This window comes from Jaculus jaculus, chromosome 1 (genome assembly GCF_020740685.1).
Source record: "Jaculus jaculus isolate mJacJac1 chromosome 1, mJacJac1.mat.Y.cur, whole genome shotgun sequence".
Classification (NCBI taxonomy): Eukaryota; Metazoa; Chordata; class Mammalia; order Rodentia; family Dipodidae; genus Jaculus; species Jaculus jaculus.
Genome location: NC_059102.1, coordinates 130,671,044 through 130,689,877, shown reverse-complemented (window position 1 = coordinate 130,689,877; position 18,834 = coordinate 130,671,044). Strand labels below are relative to the sequence as shown.

The window sequence follows — 18,834 nt, the reverse complement described above, 5'->3', positions numbered from 1 at the left end:
CTCTGTTAATGGGCATCTTCTAATAGTTGCTTACACAAATATAAATTTACGTTTGAGAACCATGCAGTTGAGTTCCAAAAACAACTATTATAATGTTTTAAATAAGTTTAAGGTCTTTTCAGATATATTTTTATTTATTTGCAAAGAGAGACTGAGAGAGAATGGGTACACTGGTGCCCCTAGGTGTTGCAAATGAACTTCAGATGCATGCGCCACCTTGTGTGTCTGGCTTTATATGGGTCCTGGGGAATCAAACTAAGTTCACTAGATTTTACAGGGAAGCGCCTTAACCACTGAGCCATCTCTTCAGCCCCAAGTTTAAGATCTTGTGTTGGGCTGTATTTGTAATCATTCTGTGTCTTATGTGGCTGTAGTGCCTGTAAATTTGATCCTTCATTCTACATAATCAAACCATCCTGTGGATTTACGTGAATTTACTTTCCTCTAAAAGTATATACAATTTTGTCTCCAGTGTATCCACATAGTTCTACTGGATATATTTAGAAAGCAAAAACAAGCAGAGCAGGTATAGAACTCTTTCTATTGTTGTCTTTCTCTTTTGCTTTTTGGTAGGTGATAGCGGAGGGGTCATTTGTGATCCCCTACCTCCAACCCCTGATTCTGAGAATTGAATCCAGGATTCTGAGAATTGAATCTCTTCCATGGAGCTAAATTTTGAACCCCTCTCCTGTTGTCTTAAGAAACAGAAAAAACCTGAATCTCTATGGAAACAGTGAAATAGCATAGGTCATTTTCTTGGATTTAGAGTCAGAGTCCATGAATCTTAACCACTGACCAGCTTTAAGATCCTTGAGCAACTTTCTTTAACTGTGTCACAGTGTACTCAACTGTAAATTGGCAGTAGTAATAGAATCTCCCTTATGATGTTAATGTGACATTAATGAGAAGCTAATATATCATACACAGACTAGTTCCCAGTGTTTTGTATGATAATTGAGAGGTATTGTGAAACCTTTACGGGACACAGGCGTAATGAAAAATACTCAGTCATGAAATTTTAACAACACTAACATATATTATTTAGACACAGGGTCTTTCTCTGTAGTTCCTTGAACCCATAATCCTCCTACTTTAGTCTTTCAAGTGCTAAAGATTACAGACCTGTGCCACCACACCCAGCATTATCAAATTTTCAGATGATCAACTTCATGAAAAGAGTGCTTCAGAAATCAAAGCAGTATATAAGTATCACTACAAATTTAGGGAGCAAGCAAGATTCTTAAAAGTGTATAGAACAGGAGGCAGAAATAGAAATTAATTCTATGATGTTTTAGTGCAAAATTGTGTTTTATTAAAAGGCCTGTATGAACTGGGGAAATGGCTCAGCAGTTAAGAGCATTTGCAACTTATACATGAGAGCCTGTAGGGCCAGAGACTTCCAAGTTCAATTCTCCAAAATATACTATAACCCCAGTCTACTCTGGTTAAGGCTAGAGAATCACTGGGGCTCGCTGATGGACAGCATCTCTGATTAAAGGAGAGTCTTTGGCTCAAAGGAAGTACATAGACAAGTAATAGTTAAGAGAAGGACACCCTAAGTTCTCTGGCCATGTCATGCTTGTGCACAGCACACATGAATCTCCACACAGATAATTCTATAGACACATATGTACATATACCACACATGAAACACACAAAACCAAGAAAAGGTCCCTTTAATTACATTATTTCTTTAGTCTTATGTTATTGAATATAAACAAAACTCTTCTTGATCTTGCATTTCCCTTGAGTTCTGTTCCCTGTGGCCTCACAGACTGCATGAGTTTATAAGAATATTGCAGTTGAGCCTAGAATATGGTTTTATGTAAATATTTGATAAGTTTTAATTCTGTGCAATATTTAAAAATACACAGTATCTGTCTTTTTTAGTACTTTTTATTTACTTAAAATTTTAATTAGACTATGAAAATATGACATGATGGAATAAACTAGCCCAAATCATACTCCAAGTGTAGTTTGATGGACAACTGTGGACTCTTACTAAACACAAGCTGGGTTATCAAGATTTTATTTGCAAAACAAATATGTGTGTATGGGGCGGGGGGAGAGGGAGAGAGGAAAGAGGGAGGGAGGGAGGGAAGAGGAAGAAGGGCAGGGAGAAGGGGTAGAGGGACAGACAGAACATTTCTGATGTTAATCTTTCATTTTTTACTAATTAATACATTTTTCTTTTTGTCTAAGATTTATCAGACAGAGTAAGGAAAGGGAAAATTTAAGGAAAGTGTGAAGAATTTGAATGTTTCACTGTCTTAGAACCTTACATCACTGTTAATCTTATGTAAAATGTAAGCTAATTTTATGAATTTTTACTGTTTTTGAGTACTTACAAATACTTTCAATCTCACTCACTCCTTGTAAATTTTATCAACTAAATTTTTTCCTTTTATAGATTCATGGCAGTATTTACTTGCAACTAATTGAGGACCTACTGTGACCATCACTGTGTTAGCTCCTTGCTTTTCTGTCTTATGTAACTATCATGACAAGATAACATAACTATTCTCACTGTATGGACAAGGAAACTGATATGAAGAGATAAGAAGTACTATGTTTTATCAGACATATGTGAGCAAGTTACAAATATAAGCCTTGTCAGTCTCAATAAGGATCCTTGCCATAGAAACTAGTTAGTTTTGTCTTTATGAAAGGAGTCTTTTAGGATTTATTTAAATTTTAACCCTTTTCAGTTCTGATAAGACTAAATAGGAAATAATACTACCAAGTAGATATTATTTAATTAATTAATTATTTGCTTACAGAGAGAGCTAGAGAGATTGAGGATGGATGCAGCACTGCAAGCAAATTCTAGATATACATGCCTCTTTGTGCATCTGGCTTTACATGGGTACTGGGAATTGAATTTGGATCCTTAGACTTTGTAGGCAAACACCTTAACTGCTGAGCCATCTCTCCACCCCCCCCCCAAGTAGAATTTAACACAAAATACACAGTGTTTCCTATTTGTTAAACAGTTTTATAAATATATTTTAATGTGTTTTTCCATTCACTAAAATTATCAGGTGACTCACTACCTCCTTTTTAACTTGGAAGCTTTCCTGTCTATGGAATTGTTGTATTAAGATGATGTCATATTAGAAAAGCAACTTAAAATTAGTAGGGAAAGAAAGACTGCTTTCTTGGAGTTAAATATTCATGTACTATCTATTGGAAGAGGAAAATGATGTAAAGACGAAATTTGCCAAATGGTGAACACAGTAAGATGGACACAAAGCCAACTTGGCTTTTCTTTTTTGATTTTTTTAAAATTTGTGTGTGTGATTCTGTGTGTTTGGTGTACCAGGGTCTCTTGCCATAGTGCCCATGAACTGTGAATGCATGCTCTACATTGTATCTGGCTTTACTTGAATGTTGTGGAATTGAACTTGGTCAAGCAAGCTTTGCAAGCATGTGTGTTTAATGGCTAAGCCGTCTCTCCAGTCTCCCAACTAAAGATTCTAAAGATATAAAATGAAAGAATTTTTATTGCCATAGAAACCGTAGGGAAGTTAATCTCATAAAATTATTTTATCAGTGAAGACATTGACATGATGATAGAAGAACCATGTAGACAAGTAGTAAAATTAACTGGAAGTCTGTTCTTCTCATTGCTCTGTCTCTGCTATGTGTGCAGTTGCATACACACACACATACAGTAAACTAGCATACAATAAACATATCAATTAAGTTGCTGTGCTCTTTCACTGCAAACTTAGGAGGTGGTTTCCATTATTCCTGATGGGAATTGTGATCACTTGGTTAAGGTGGTGCTTTTTGGCTCTTTCCTTTGTAAAAGTAATGTTTTATCTTTGTATTTACCAGTAGGTGTTTTATGCTACTTTTGGTAACTTTCAATATAGTATTTCACATGGAGTATATATTTCAAGACTGTAGATGAGTGCCTGAAATTATGGATATTATCAAACCATATACATGTTACAGTTTTTCCATCCATTTACACACATGTACACACATACAAATGTAGTAACTTTTACATCTTTTTAAAATTTTATTGCAAGGGGAGAGAGAGAGAATGGGCACACCAAGGCCTCTAGCCACTGCAAACAAATGTGCCACTTTGTGCATCTGGCTTTACATAGAATTATTTCTTTGAGAGAGAAGCCAGTAGACAGAATGGGCATACTAGGGCCTCCAGCTACTGTAAACAAACTCCAGACATATGCGCTACCTTGTACATCTGGCTTATGTGAGTAATGGGGAATCGAACTTGGGTCCTTAGGCTTCCCATGCATGTGCCATAGCTGCTAAGCCATCTCTTCAGTCCCTAGTTTATTTTTTGAATATGTAAAAGTTACATGGTAAAAAACAATCCAAAATGATGTAAGAATATATATGCAAAAACTGCTTTTGTTTGTATCTCCTTACCTCAATCCCATAGGTAACAATTATTGCTGTTCTTTGGTTTATCTTTCCAGTTTCTCTATTTGTGAAGGTAATTGTTGCAGTCAGGTTCAAATTGCTGGTAGAAATCACCCAGCCAAGAGCAGCTTCTGGGAAAAAGAGATTTATTTGGGCTTACAGGCTCGAGGGGAAGCTCCATGATGGCAGGGGAAAACGATGGCATGAGCAGAGGGTGGATATCACCCCCTGGCCAACATAAGGTGAACAGTAGCAACAGGAGAGTGTGCCAAACACTGGCAAGGGGAAACTGGCTGTAACACCCATAAGCCTGCCCCCAACAATATTCTCCCTCCAGGAGGCATTAATTCCCAAATATCCACCAGCTGGGAACCTAGCATGCAGAACACCTAAGTTTATGAGGGACACCTGAATCAAACCACCACAATAATATAACATTCCTACCTATATTTAATATCTTTTAAAATAAAAAAATTAGTATATTATGGATTATTTTGTACCTTTTAACATTTAATGTATTATGGAGAATATTCTGCATCAGTGCAAAAAGATCTCATTCTTTCTGGTTTCTCATGATAGGGTTTCACTCTGTCCCAGGCTGATCTGGAATTCACTGTGTTGTCTCAGGGTAGCCTTGAACTCATGATGATCCTCCTACCTCTACCTCCCAAGTGCTGGGATTAAAGTTGTATGCTACCATGTTTGGCCCTTCATTCTTTCTTAATTTTTTAAAATTTATTTACTTATTTCAGAAAGAGAGGGAACACGAGGCAGAGAGACAGAGAGAATGGGTTTGCCAGGACTTCCAGCCACTGCAAATGAACTCTAGAGGCTTGTACCACCTTGTACATTTGACTTATGTGGGTCCTGTTGAATTGAACTTGAGTCCTTTGGCTTTGTAGTCAAGTGCCTTAACTGCTAAGCCATCGCTGCAGCCCCCTTCATTCTTTTTTTTTCCTCCCAAAGTAGAGTCTCACTTACCACAGGCTGACCTGGAATTTACAATGTAGTCTCAGGGTGGTCTTAAACTGACAGTGATCTGCCTGCTTCTGCCTCCTGAGTATTAAAAGCATGTACTACCATATCCAGATTAATTCTTTCTTTTTTGTTTTCATTAAAAACTGTAGAACTATGTTGTTTTTGATGAATCTTGGTCTTATGAGTCAGCCCTCTATTGATGGACATGTTGGTTTTTTGTAGTTATTTGCTGTCCTACTGTCTCATTTATTTTTATTTTTATTTATTTATTTATTTTTGGTCCTCCTCTGTCATCCATATCACAATGGATTATTGATGGGCTCAGAACCATGTTGGTCTTGTAAAGGTATTGGTAATCATCATAGGTCATGCATGTACCACATAGTTCATGTTGGGAGAATAGTATCCCTTTCTATTCTTATATTTTTGTCCCACCACTCACCTGTCTTAATACCCTCTTTCCTAATCTCTCCTCTCTTCTCCAAGCCTCATTCTAGCTTCCTGATCACTAGTTCACTTAACTACAACAAACAACCTAAGTATTCTAAACTAGTATCCACATATCAGAGAGAACATGTAGTACCTTGCTTTCTGAGCCTGAGTTACCTCAGTATAATATTTTCCAGGTCTTTCCATTCATAATTTCATAACTTTATTTTCCTTACCACTGGATAGAAGTCCATTGCATATATGTACCACATCTTTATTATCCATTCATCATTTAATGTACATGTAGGCTGATTCCATTGAAGCTTTTGTGAATAGAGCAGCAACAAACATGGCTGAGCAAGTGTCTCTACAGTATAGAGTTTTTTTTAGGAGATACATACATGTATGTATGTATGTATATACTCATGTATGTGTGTGAGTGAGTGAGTGAGTGCGTGCGTGCGTGCGTGTGTGAGTGAGTGAAATAGCTAAGTCATAAGGTAGATCTATTTTTAGGCTTTTGAGAAGCCTTCATGCTGATTTCCATAGAGACTGTACCAGTTTGCACTCCCACCAAGAGTGAATAGGGTTCCTTTCTTCCACCTCGCCAGCATTTGTTGTCATTTGATTTTTTTTTTAATAGCCCTCTGTTTAAGATAGATTCTCACAGTAGTTTTAATTTGCATCTCACTGATGACTAAAGATGTTGAACATGTTTTAGTTGTGTATTGGCCATTTGCATTTCATCCTTGGAGAGCTCTCTGCTCAGTTCCCTGCTGTTGACTGATTTTTTTTAATTGTGTAATTTTTTTAGTTCTTTGTATATTCTAGATGCATCTATCAGATGTATAGCTGTATATATATATATATATTTTTTTTTTTCTCACATTCTGTAGTTTGTCTTTTGACTCAGTGAATGGTTTGCTTGTCTATACAGTAGCTTTTTAGCTTCATGAAATCCCACTGGTTGAGTGTTTGTTTTATTCCTTGGGCTACTGGAGTCTTAATCAGAAGGTCTTTCCCTATACCTGTATCTTAGCACTTGTTTGAGTAATTTTTGGTTATCTTTTCTATTGGATTCAAATCATTTACCTATCTCCTGAACACAAGCCTACAGGCTAATGTGTAATTTCACAGAATGTGAGTTCTTTATCAACAGTAATTAGCTCAGTAAAAAGGAAAAAGAGCTGGGCTGGAGAGATGACTCAGCAGTTAAGGCACTTGCCTGCAAAGCTTAATGACCTGAGTTTCATTCACTAGTATCAGTATAAAGCCAGATGCACAAAGTAGCCCATGGGTCTAGAGTTCTTTGTAGTGGCTGGAAACTCTGGTGTGCCCATTCTCTCTGTCTCTCTTTTCTCTCTCTGCTTGTAAGTAAATAAACAAAATATTTTTAAAAGATTAAAAGAAAAATAGCATGTATTTGTTTAGAAAGTCAAGGAATCCTTGAAGAGATGGGATGAATTAGTGCCAGTAAATAAGAGTCTTAGAATTAAATCTGGCATGACAACTGTTTTCATCAGTAACATTTTATTGGGACTCAGCCTTCCTCACTTGTTTACCATGTGGCTGCTTATTGCGTCTAGTGGCAAAGGTGTATAATTGCAACAGAAACTACTGGCCTCCATAGCTAAATCTGGTTTAAGAATAGTTCACTGCTTCCTGAAAATAAAGTGCTGATCTTGAAGCGATACTATCTTGGCTTTACTCCCAAGACTGGGGTAATATTTAAAAAAACAAATTGAGATGGTAAAAAACAAAAAAAAATTCTGCTCTTAAAGTTCTGTAGCTTATAACCCTCTTACTCCTCCACCATTTCTGTTTTTACTTGAATGTGTGTCTTTCTTGGCAAAACTAATTTGTAGTTTTCTGTTTCACTTCTCGGTTTTCCTCTTGTTCTGTGTTTCACTGTATTTTTTTCTTCTTTAATTGGCATCATGGGAATGTTAAAATGCTTAAAATATTGTATTGATTAAATTGTATATTCCTTATTCTTAATTTTTCAAAGTTATTTATTTTTTGAAAGAATAGAGCAAGATAGAATTGGCATGCTAGGTGCTCTAGCCACTGCACACAAATTCCAGATGCATACACCACTTTGGACATGTGCCTGTACATGGGTACTAAGGAATTGAACCCAGGTCATTTGGCTTTGCAAGCAAGTACCTTAACCACTGAGTCACCTCTCCAGCCCATCATTCTTAATGTTTAATTTAGGTGCATGTAAACTTGTTAAATGTTTTCCTGAAAATAAAACTAAAATATAGATCAATGGTAATTACCATTTTTTTGTGTGGATTTCATTGTCTTCTCTGCTATTAACCTTCATCCCTTGCTCTTCTCCACCCTGAAGTATAGTTTTCAACTTAATAACAAAATTCCTATACTGCTTTAATTATTCTTAAATTTCATGTTTTAGAATACTGTAATATGGAATAATATAAAAGTTTTCAAGGGGCTAGGGAGGTGGTTCAGCATTTAAAGATGCTTGCCTACAAGCCTGCTGTCCTGAGTTCAACATTTCTCCTAGTAAATGTTAATAGTTGATGTAGAATTCAACAACCATTTAAAGCCAGATGCAAGTTGATGCATGTGTCTCTGATCCCAACATACCTATGGCAATGGGAGTCAGATCCAAGAGAACCTGGAATTTTATAGGCAGGCTTGACTGGCACTTGAAGCAAATAAGCCAAGGGAGCACTGTCTCAAGCAGGGAGGGAAAGAATACAAACATCCCAAGACCAATACACATGTGCTGTGGCTCATACATATATGTAGAAACACACCAATAGTAGTAGTAATAAATAATAGTGTTTGATGTGTAGTTTCATGTGGGAAGAAAAAAACCTGAAAACACCTTAAAGTAATGTACATGATGCTTCACATTGACTAAATATTTGTTGTTGAATGTTCCACGTTATAGTTTAATAAAAGGTAAAATTGTAGAGTCTTCACATTGTCTTAACAGATACTTTTTCTCCTAGTAAATGTTACAGCTGATGTAGAATTCAATGAAGCACTATTGATTCTTGCATCCTATCTGAAATTGAAAGCAATAATTAAAAGCAGAATTTTATTGTATAATAAATAATGTTTTTTTCATCCTCAAGATAAAACAAAAAGAAAGAAAGAATAATGCTGACACTCTGTATGAAGTTGTATGTCTGGAAAGTGAATCAGAACGAGAGAAAAGGAAAACTACAGCCAGTCCTTCAATTCGCCTACCCCAGTCTGGATCTCAGAGCTCAATGATCCCTTCTCCTCCAGAAGATGATGAAGAGGAAGGTAAATTATAGGACAACTTAATTTTTACCTGGGGATGGAGGACTATTATTGCAACTTCACCAGGGGGTTGACAGTGTGAATGATGTTTACAATTCACTTAGTGAGTATTTGTGAAAGTCTTGGGTACTCCTGAGTATACAAGAACTGAGGGAGGTTAATGAGTGGCTGACATTGGCCATATTTTAAGATACTCACAATCATGTTAGGGAAGTGAGATTTTATTACTGTGTTTTGCGATGGTAAACAATAAGAATTTGTCAATTCTTTTATTCTCTTTTCTCATGACTTTGGCTTTTGAATTAAGTTTATGGTCACTATTGAAAAGTAATATACAGAAATAAGAACTGGAGAGATGGCATAGCGGTTGTGATTTTCTAATTTATAATTTGGTACTAGGACTTTACAGTTACTATTCAGGGATACGTGATGTATTGTGAAGTTTGACCTCTGAAAAGGCACTTACAGTTTTCTAGAGAGGCTTCTTACCCATAGGACATTTAGCTGGCAGGAAACCAGCAGTTGTAAAGCATCATTTGAAACTTGAAGTAACTTTGCATTCCCTCCTCTACCCTTGGTCTTAGTTATGTGGAATCGTAAACACAAACATCAAGGTACATGTGTAGATTTATTGAAAGCATCCAAAAGAGTAGAAGGACTTCCTACTCTTTTTGAAGGAAATATCACCCCTTGTAAATTTTAGTACATTTTCTTTTGATATTACATAGATTTTTTTGTATGAATGGACTGTGATTTAACCAGTAACACTTAGACCATTTGAGTGTGTTTTCATTTTGCCAGTGTTTTGTGATGTGGTATGGAGGGTATATACATACATGTATGTGCCATGTTGTTTATCTGGCTCATTGCTCTTCCATCCATTCTTATTTGAGGCCCTGGCATACCCATTCTCTCTTCCTGCTTACAAATAAATAAATAAAAATATTTTTTAAATACTAAAGAAAAAATCCAGAGCCAGTTGCAGTGGCACACACCTTTAATCCCAGCATTTGGGAGGCAGAGATAGGAGGATCGCTGTGAGTTCAAGACCATCCTGGGACTACAGAGTGAGTTCTAGATCAGCCTGGGTTAAAGTGAAACCCTACTTAAAAAGAAAAAAGAAAGCTCCAAACCTGCTTGAGGATGCATGAGAAAACAAGTACCCAGCTAGTGAAGATGTAAGTTGGCACAACTTTTTTGGAAGACAATTGGACACTTAGTTTTAAAATCCATTTCTGGGCATATGCCCACTGAAACATGGCATAGATTCACCTCAATACTGTTGGTACTAAAACATTGAAAACTCTTTAAGTATATTTTTTCCCATTTTCATATACTTTCTTTCTGATATTAGAGATTGAACCCAGGGTCTTGTGAATCATAGGCAAGTGCTCTAGCAATGAGCTACACCCCTGTATTCTCATTATGCTTTTTAAAGTTCCTCTTGAGCCTCTGTCATGGGTGACTTGGGTAGGGGCAGGGGTTGGTGGGTGTGAACCCAGGGCTTGTAAATCCTCAGCATGCTTTCTGCTATTGAGTGACCTTCTCAGCCGTCACTGTGTTCTAATATCTAAATACTCACTTAAATTTAGTTATCTTTTTCTAAAATGTTTTTGGTATATTTTTATTTATTTATTTATGTGAGAGTGACAGAGAAGGAGGCAGAGAGAGAGAGAATGGGCACGCCAGGGCTTCCAGCCACTGCAGACAAATTCCAGATGTGTGCGCCCCATGTGCATCTGGCTAACGTAGGTCCGTGGGAATCGAGCCTCGAACCGGTGTCCTTAGGCTTCACAGGCAAGCGCTTAACTGCTAAGCCATCTCTGCAGCCCAATTTAGTTATCTTAATACCACTATTCTGGAGTTGGATACAGAAGGATCAGAAGTTTAAGTCATATCAGCTACATAGCAAGCTTAAGGCTAGTGTAGGTTACAGTGAGTCTTAAACTTACTTTTGTAAGTACTTAAATTTTAAATGGTTCTTGTTGGTCCTTTTTAATGTTCTTACATCTTCCATTATAAATTCATGTATGTCAATATATAGGGAATTTAAACGTTTATAAGAGAACAGAGGGAAAAATCCATCATTACTATGTTTCAGAGGCAGTGAATATTGTCTGCATTCATCCCCATCTGATTTTTTCTTGTTTTTGTTTGGTTGGTTGGTTGGTTGGTTGGTTGGTTGGTTGGTTGGTTGGTTTTTCAAGGTAGGGTTTCACTGTAGCTCAGTCTGACCTGGAATTCAGTATGTAGTCCCAGGGTGGCCTTGAACTCATATCAATCCTCCTACTTCTGCCTCCCAAGTGCTGGGATTAAAGGCCTATGTCATCACGCCTGGCTTGGTTTTTGTTTTTAACATAGATCTCACTGTAGATTTAGCTTGTTGTATTTTACTTTATTATAGCATCATGTGAACATAAATACTCTAACGCAGTTACCTTATATACTGTGTCATGTTTTATCTCACCATTTTCTACTCTTTGTTGGAAATGTACATGATTTGAAGGATTTTTAAATTTTTTTTTATTTTAGGTTTTTTTAAATTATTCTTTATCCATGCACACATGTGTGTGCATGCACGTATTTGTATGCACATCTGTGTTTATCTATGGGTGTACCAGGGCCTCTTGTCACTGTAAATGAACACCAGATACCTATGCCACTTTCTGCCTCTAGCTTATGTGGATGGCTTGAGAATTGAGGCCAGCAGTTTTGTAAGCTGGCACCTTTAACTGCTGAGCCATCTTTCCAACCCCTGTTTTAACTATTTTAACTAAAACCACGGTAAATTTTTGTATGTAAACCTACTTAATTTGGAAAGAGAGAACATAACAATTTAATTCAGTAATTTTATAAATGTTCTTTTCTGTAATTAACATAATATAGACCTATGTAGAAAGCAAAAGAGAATAAAACAGGATATAAAACATTTTTTTCTAAGACTGGCTTTATTATATTTGCTTTTGCACAGAAATACTAAAAAGAAAACTTATCCAGCTCTGTTAAATATTTTGTATGTTTTGCTTACTAAAGATAACGATGAACCTCTCTTGAGTGGATTTGGTGATGTATCCAAAGAATGTGCAGAAAAAATTCTTGAAACATGGGGAGAACTACTATCAAAATGGTAAGTTTTAATGGAATATTTCTCCTTTTCATCTGCAGTTTATCATCTCATGAATAGATAATTTTATCTATCTAATATTCAATTTGGACTCAATAATAGAAACCTAAAAATGAGGGTTGCATCCTAGAATTTCTAATTTAAAAATTTTTTTTTTTTGTCATTTTTATTTCTTTATTTGAGAGTGACAGAGAGAGAGGGAGAGAAAGAGACAGATAGAAAGGGAATGGGCATGCCAGGGCTTCCAGCCACTGCAAACGAACTCCAGATGTGTGTGCCCCCTTGTGCATCTGGCTAACGTGGGTCCTGGGGAATGGAGCCTCGAACTGGGGTCCTTAGGCTTCACAGGCAAGCTCTTAACCGCTAAGCCATCTCTCCAGCCCTGAACTTCTAATTTTAGACATTTACAGGAATAGCGGTGAAGATCTGGAATCAATTCTCAGAATATGAGAAACCTGGTGAATGCCCATTGGTAGAGGAAGTAGCCATTCATGGAATTCCTAGGCAGAAAAAAAGGAAGAGCTTCTATTCATTGAAGAGATTGTAAATGGCAGATTAGTTTTGGTTCTACCCAGTGGAACTTTTTAACATATCCTTCTACTCTTTAATGTCAGTGCCTCTTGCTCCAGCTGAAGGGAAAGTGTGAGGTTCTGTACTATGGCTCACATAAAGCAGACTGTCTACAAATCTGATGTTGGTAAAATTCTTAGGAAACAATTAGTGACTATTGCTATTGTACATGTGTGCTCCCTCTACTGAAGGGGTGAAGAAACCTCATGGTTACATGTGAAATTATATGCTTTCAGAAGTCCACTGAACTTCTGATTCACAGTCTCCTTACAGCATCTAATGCCAGTAATTGCTTAGAGCCAAAAACAAGTCTGCAGTTCCAGAGTGTAGCTAGTACTTTATAGAAAGAAAGTAAGGCCCATCTGATTTATTTCTCAGGATACCAACCTGTACACTGTGCATGTAACAGTGCTATCAGAAGATGTTCAGCTAGCAGGCCACACACATACGGGTGCTTAAGAATCCACTATGATGGGAAACCATTTAGTCTTCAGAAAATGTTTCTTTTTCCCATTATTGGAAAATCTGAGTGCTTAGGTGTCCCCCCACCCCCTTAGGGAGTCAAAAGGTATCTTAGTTTATGATTGTGAGGGCAGAATAGGGTACAGAAATCAGGCATTGGCAGTTTTTCCATTTTCATAAGTATGAGAATTTTTAGCATAAATGTGAGGATGTATAACAATAATATAAGCCAGAATGTGTCAGTGAACATGTTTCAGGAGTTCATCTTTATAGCATTTATAAATAAGCCTATTAAATTTTTCTGAGGTTAAAAAAATTATATCCAGTGGTTAAGACAATGCACAGTAGTCAGAGAAGTTTAGAAGATGTTTGGACAATGTGTGTGTATCCACAGAGGAGGTTTTAGGGAGTGTTTTTCCTTGCAGTATAAAAAAGAGTGCCTTACCTTCAGATGTTAGTTAACCTGACCAGAGGTACTCTAATGAGACATTTGTTGTTGTTTTTTTTTCTCCCTGGGCAGGATGCCATGGAAGAAAAGAAACCTGTTGAAAGTGATCTGAGCATGTCTCATCTCTGACATTCTGATTATGGGGTTGTCATATATGCTCTCATGAGCCTGTTAGCTTTTGGGTTGTATTTTTCTCAAGTTTTAACTATTATAATCGTATACACTATACTTAGTAAAGCTGTCCCTCAATATTTAAGAACAGATGTATGCCCTTAAGGGCTATGACTACACACGGGCACCATCTGCCGGAGCACTCACAATGCTTTTTGGCAAAACACTCTGCATTGGGAAATGTCAAATGTATACAAGAGAAAAAGGAAAAATAATAGATTGCCTTTAGACAAGTGGCTTTAATACATGAACTCTTTAAAATCCCCCAGGAGACTAGTCTTTTCATAAACTTTTGATACTTCTTGACAATCAAGACAAATCTTGATGCTTTTATCACACTTATATTTTCAGTTCAGTGAGCTTGGAATATTTGCACTGCTGCTGGCAAGACTTTCAACTCCATTAAAAGGTTTCCGCTCCAAAACAGCATTGTAATTTAATGTTGACATGGTTTCATCACAGTGTTTAAAACAATTTATAACAGTATTTAGATTCTAGAATTGGTTTCATTAGACAGGACCCACCAGCACTGTGTATAATGTCTTGGATTGTTTGGTTATCAAGTTTGTTTCTCATTTGGATCAGCTGTGTTCTCTCTTTCTCTCAAACACATTAACTGAATTCCCATCTGTCTCTGTTGTCTTCAGGTTGATTAAACTGTTTTTGTTTAGTCATGTCTTTAGATATTTAATCTCATCTCCCATTTTTAGTGATCTCATCATTTTGTGTTCTGTGGGTAGGAGCATCATAGCACCATGGAATTTTAGAGTCTGTTATATATAGAAATTTCAGCCTTCTGCTTGCTAGCTGTATGGTCTAGGCAAGTTACTTAACTCATTTGAGTCCATTTATTTATTTAGAAAATAGAAGTCAAGGGCTGGAGAGATGGCTTAGCAGTTAAGACGCTTGCCTGCAATGCCTAAGGACTCAGTTTCGATTCCCCAGAACCCACATAAGCCAGATGCACAAAATGGTGCATGTGTCTGGAGTTTGTTTGCAATGGCTAGAGGCCCTGGCATGCCTATTCTCTCTTGTCTCCCTGTGTCTGTCCCTCTCTCTCTCAAATAATAAATAAAATAAATTTTAAAAAATAGAAAGTCAAAACAGGCATGGTAGCACACGTCTTTAATCCCAGCATTTGGGAGACCGAGGTAGGTGGATCACTTAAGTTCAAGGCCACCCAGAGACTACATAGTGAATTCTAGGTCAGCCTAGGCTAAAGAGCAAGACCCTACCTCAAAAGAAAATAGCCTATAAGGCTGCCATACAGAATTATTGTTAATTAAAATTTATAGATCTCATAGTTGTAGGAATCATGTCAAAACTAATGATTTTACCATTTGCTGGGCACAGTGCCAAATTGTGTGCTCTGTTTCAACTCTGACAACCTTCTGAACTTTTGCACTTTCACAGATAAAGGAACTGGTGCATGTGTTAGGCCATTCTAATTAGTAAACTGACAGAGCCAGAATTTTAACATAACAGTGCTGATTAACTCCATTTAGTTAGTATCTTTGAGCTCTAATTTTCTAAGTTCATTTTACTGCAAATAATAGATAATAGAACTAGTGTTCTCAGTATAAAATAGTATGCTGAGTTATACTGGTAAAGTTAATATTATTATTGTGTATATAATTCTGAAAGTAATTTATCAATATTAATTAAGTTAGAGTTAGCAAACATTTTCTGTGAAGGTCCAAATAGCAAGTATGTTAAGACTTTTGAGGGCTATTATAATATAATACAGTCATAGACTATAACTAGAAAAGTAAGCTTGGCTGTTTATCAGTGAGTTTTATTGACCCAGAGGCCATAGTCCTAACCCTTGAATTAATTGGTGGAATTACATTTATTATTTTTTGCTGTCAACTCTCCAACATGCAAGGAAAAAAAAATCTATATTAAATCATCAATATGTAACAGTGTGGTATAGTATCAGAATGATTTTAAATGTACTGTGCAGTCTTCTCATGGGAGAGAAGTTTCAGACCTTTTAATAATATGATAGTGGTTCCTTTTTGTCAGTGACTTATTCTTTAATCTGATAGTCACAGAAGCTGTTCTTTGTTGGGATCCTGCTTTATTGACTCAGTAATGGTGGCTCTCAAATCACACTGAAGCTATGATAGAACATAGTACTCACTAATCTGAAGAGTGAATTAACACCTCCCTGACCTTTCCTTATCACAGGATCAATTGAGATACTGTATGCAGAAGCACTTAGAAGATTTACACCAATCTTTCAAAACAAATTTTATTTTTCTTCATTTTATAGATAAGATAAGTGAAACCCAAAGTCTTGAATAAGTTGTGTTGATAATTGCAGTGGTAAGATAGGACTGTTCTTAACCACATACCTTTCAGTAGGTCAGCTGGGAAGCAGAGAACTATGGACTGAATAGAAATGCTCTTAGCCACCACAGATATTCAGAGAAGTTTCCTAAAGTAGGATATAAATTGCTGAAGTTATACTTGAAGTATCTTGTAACCAGGAAAAAATTAAAATGCAGCTTATTGCTTATGTTGGTAGGGGCAAGCCTTTATCTTCATATGTCTGCTAATTGGAATTTCCCTCTTTCTTACACAAGCTACGACCATAAAGCATCATCTGTGGATTCCAGCTTACCTTTTTTTAAGGTGGTAATTCAAAGATATTTGGGCAACAGTTTGCCAGTATTATATTAGTACTTTTTACCTTTGTTGTTACATTGCCTCATGTCTTTGTAAGCTATTTTGTTTTCATAAAAATAGCTTTCTTTTGGTGAATTAATAAGTTGATGGCTTTATTTTTAGGCATCTCAACTTGAGTGTGAGACCAAAGCAGTTGTCATCTTTAGTGAGAAATGGTGTCCCAGAGGCTCTTCGAGGAGAAGTCTGGCAGCTGCTAGCAGGCTGTCACAATAATGACCACTTAGTAGAAAAGTACCGAATTCTCATCACAAAGGTAAAAGAGACAACAAATCCACTAAAGTGTTAATTCCTTTAGAGATTCATAATGAAGGATCCTTGTGGTTATTTGACTTCCAAGAAATTTTTATAATTTACTTATCTAAACTAAGAACAGAACACTTATGCTTTGAGCCCAAAGACGTTCCTTCTTGTTGTCAAAAAGAAGGAATAAAGTTTGTTCCTTGAGTTTATAGAGATGAGGCATATCCTCCAGCCCATTGTGCATAGAATTCATTTGTTTTACTTAGGCCAGGTACGCTATTCAGTATAGTAAAGGTTTTGTTTTTTTTTTTAATTCCTTTTTGTTGTTTGTTTTTTGTGGTTGTTGTTTATTTTTCTTTTAAAAATAAAGTGTTACTATGTTGCTCTTGTGTTGTCCTGGTATTGTGTAGCCCAGGCTAACCAGAACTCATAGCAGACTTCTTGCCTCAGCCTCCCAAGTTCCGGGTGTAGTTGTGAGCCACCACACCCAGCTATAATCATTTGTGTCTGTCCCACTCTCCCCCTCCCTCTCTCCCCCTCCCTCTCTCACTCCTCTCTTTTATATATTTTAGTTGATATACAGAAATTTAGGTACTCATTCTAGCTTTTTCAAATATAGTTTGTTTTTGTTGATTACCATCCCCCATTCCTAGCTTCCATCTTCTTCTCCCTTCAGTTCCCTTCCCTCACTTTTCCCCTTCTGTTTATATGTCACATGTGTCTTTTTGCCCTTCTTTCACCCCTCTTTCAGCTCATCTCTTTATATTTTCTTTTTTATATGGTTCTGCCTTTATAGGTTTTATTCACATTTGAACCCTGTATGTACATACTTACAGATATTATAAGCTAAGACTGGCATATCAGAGAGAACATGGGATTTTGTTCTTTCTGAGTCTCTTCACTTGATATGGTTCTTTCCAAGTCCATCCATTTTCCTGCAGATTTCCTAGTTTTATTTTCCATACTGCTGAATAGAATTCTGTTGTGTATGTGTACCACATTCTTATTACCTGTTCATCTGTTGATGGTTATATAGACTAGTCCAGTTCTTAGCTCTTGTAGATAGAGCTACAGTAAACATGCACGTGCAGGTATCTTTGCAGTAGTTGCCTCTTTATGGTGTATGTCTAGGTGTGCTCTAGCTGGGTTGTGTGCAAGCTCTATTTATAAATTTTTGAAATACTTTTGTACCCAAACTGTGTACTTTTAATTCTTGTCATGCTTCATAGAAATAGTCTTTTGGTAGAGAAGGCCTGTTTTTAGCTTCTGCAGTTATAAGAAAATAATTCTGTAATCTTGATCCTTTCTTTCTTCCTCATTCCTCTAAAGTGGAAAACCCTGATGTTCACTGTATCTACCTCTCAAGTTGAGGCATTTTTCAAAGTTTTACAAAGCATGAAAAAACTATTCCTTGTATAGCTTACAAAGATCTATTGTAATTTTCTACATGGTTAGGCAATGTTTTGTGTCCGCCCATGTTACTAGCTTTGATTTTAGTTTCTCAAATTCTTGAAGAAGTGTTTTATCTACTAAGAAGCAGCTTCTCAAATTGTAGGTGAATTTGAAACTCGAGTCATGAATAAATATTGTTCAGATTCTTCAATGGCACCTAAAGATTTTTGATGTGACAGAAGTAAAAATCTTTGTAAAAAAAATGTTTAAACCTTTTTAGCAGTGAGTAATATCATTGTAAAACTATTACTTAATACAAACTAATCTTATAGAGGAACAGCATGACTTTTATATACTCAAAATATTAAATATTAATGTTCCTTATCATGTTGTGTGTATGTATACATATATATATGTGTGTGTCTGTGTGTGTGTGTATTATATATATATGTACATATACATATATTTACTTATTTGAAAGAGGCAGAGAGTAAGCAGGGGAATGGGTGTACCTGGGCCTCTAGCCACTGCAAACAAACTCCGGATGCATGTGCCATCTTGTGCATCTTGCTGACGTGTGTAATGGGGAATTAAACCTGGGTCCTTAAGCTTTGCAGGCATCTTAATTCTAGAAATATGTTTATTATTT

General features: G+C 36.5%; 1 protein-coding gene across 2 annotated transcripts in view; it reads left to right on the top strand.

Moving 5' to 3' along the window:
* Rabgap1 (RAB GTPase activating protein 1) overlaps window positions 1-18,834 on the top strand; it is a 180,840-nt gene that overhangs the window by 78,558 nt on the left and 83,448 nt on the right. For both annotated transcript variants that reach the window (XM_004662784.2, XM_045140729.1), the window contains exons 11-13: window positions 8,916-9,090; window positions 12,121-12,214; window positions 16,656-16,806. In XM_004662784.2, the coding sequence (XP_004662841.1) occupies window positions 8,916-9,090; window positions 12,121-12,214; window positions 16,656-16,806 (420 nt within the window). The remainder of the gene's footprint in view (window positions 1-8,915; window positions 9,091-12,120; window positions 12,215-16,655; window positions 16,807-18,834) is intronic.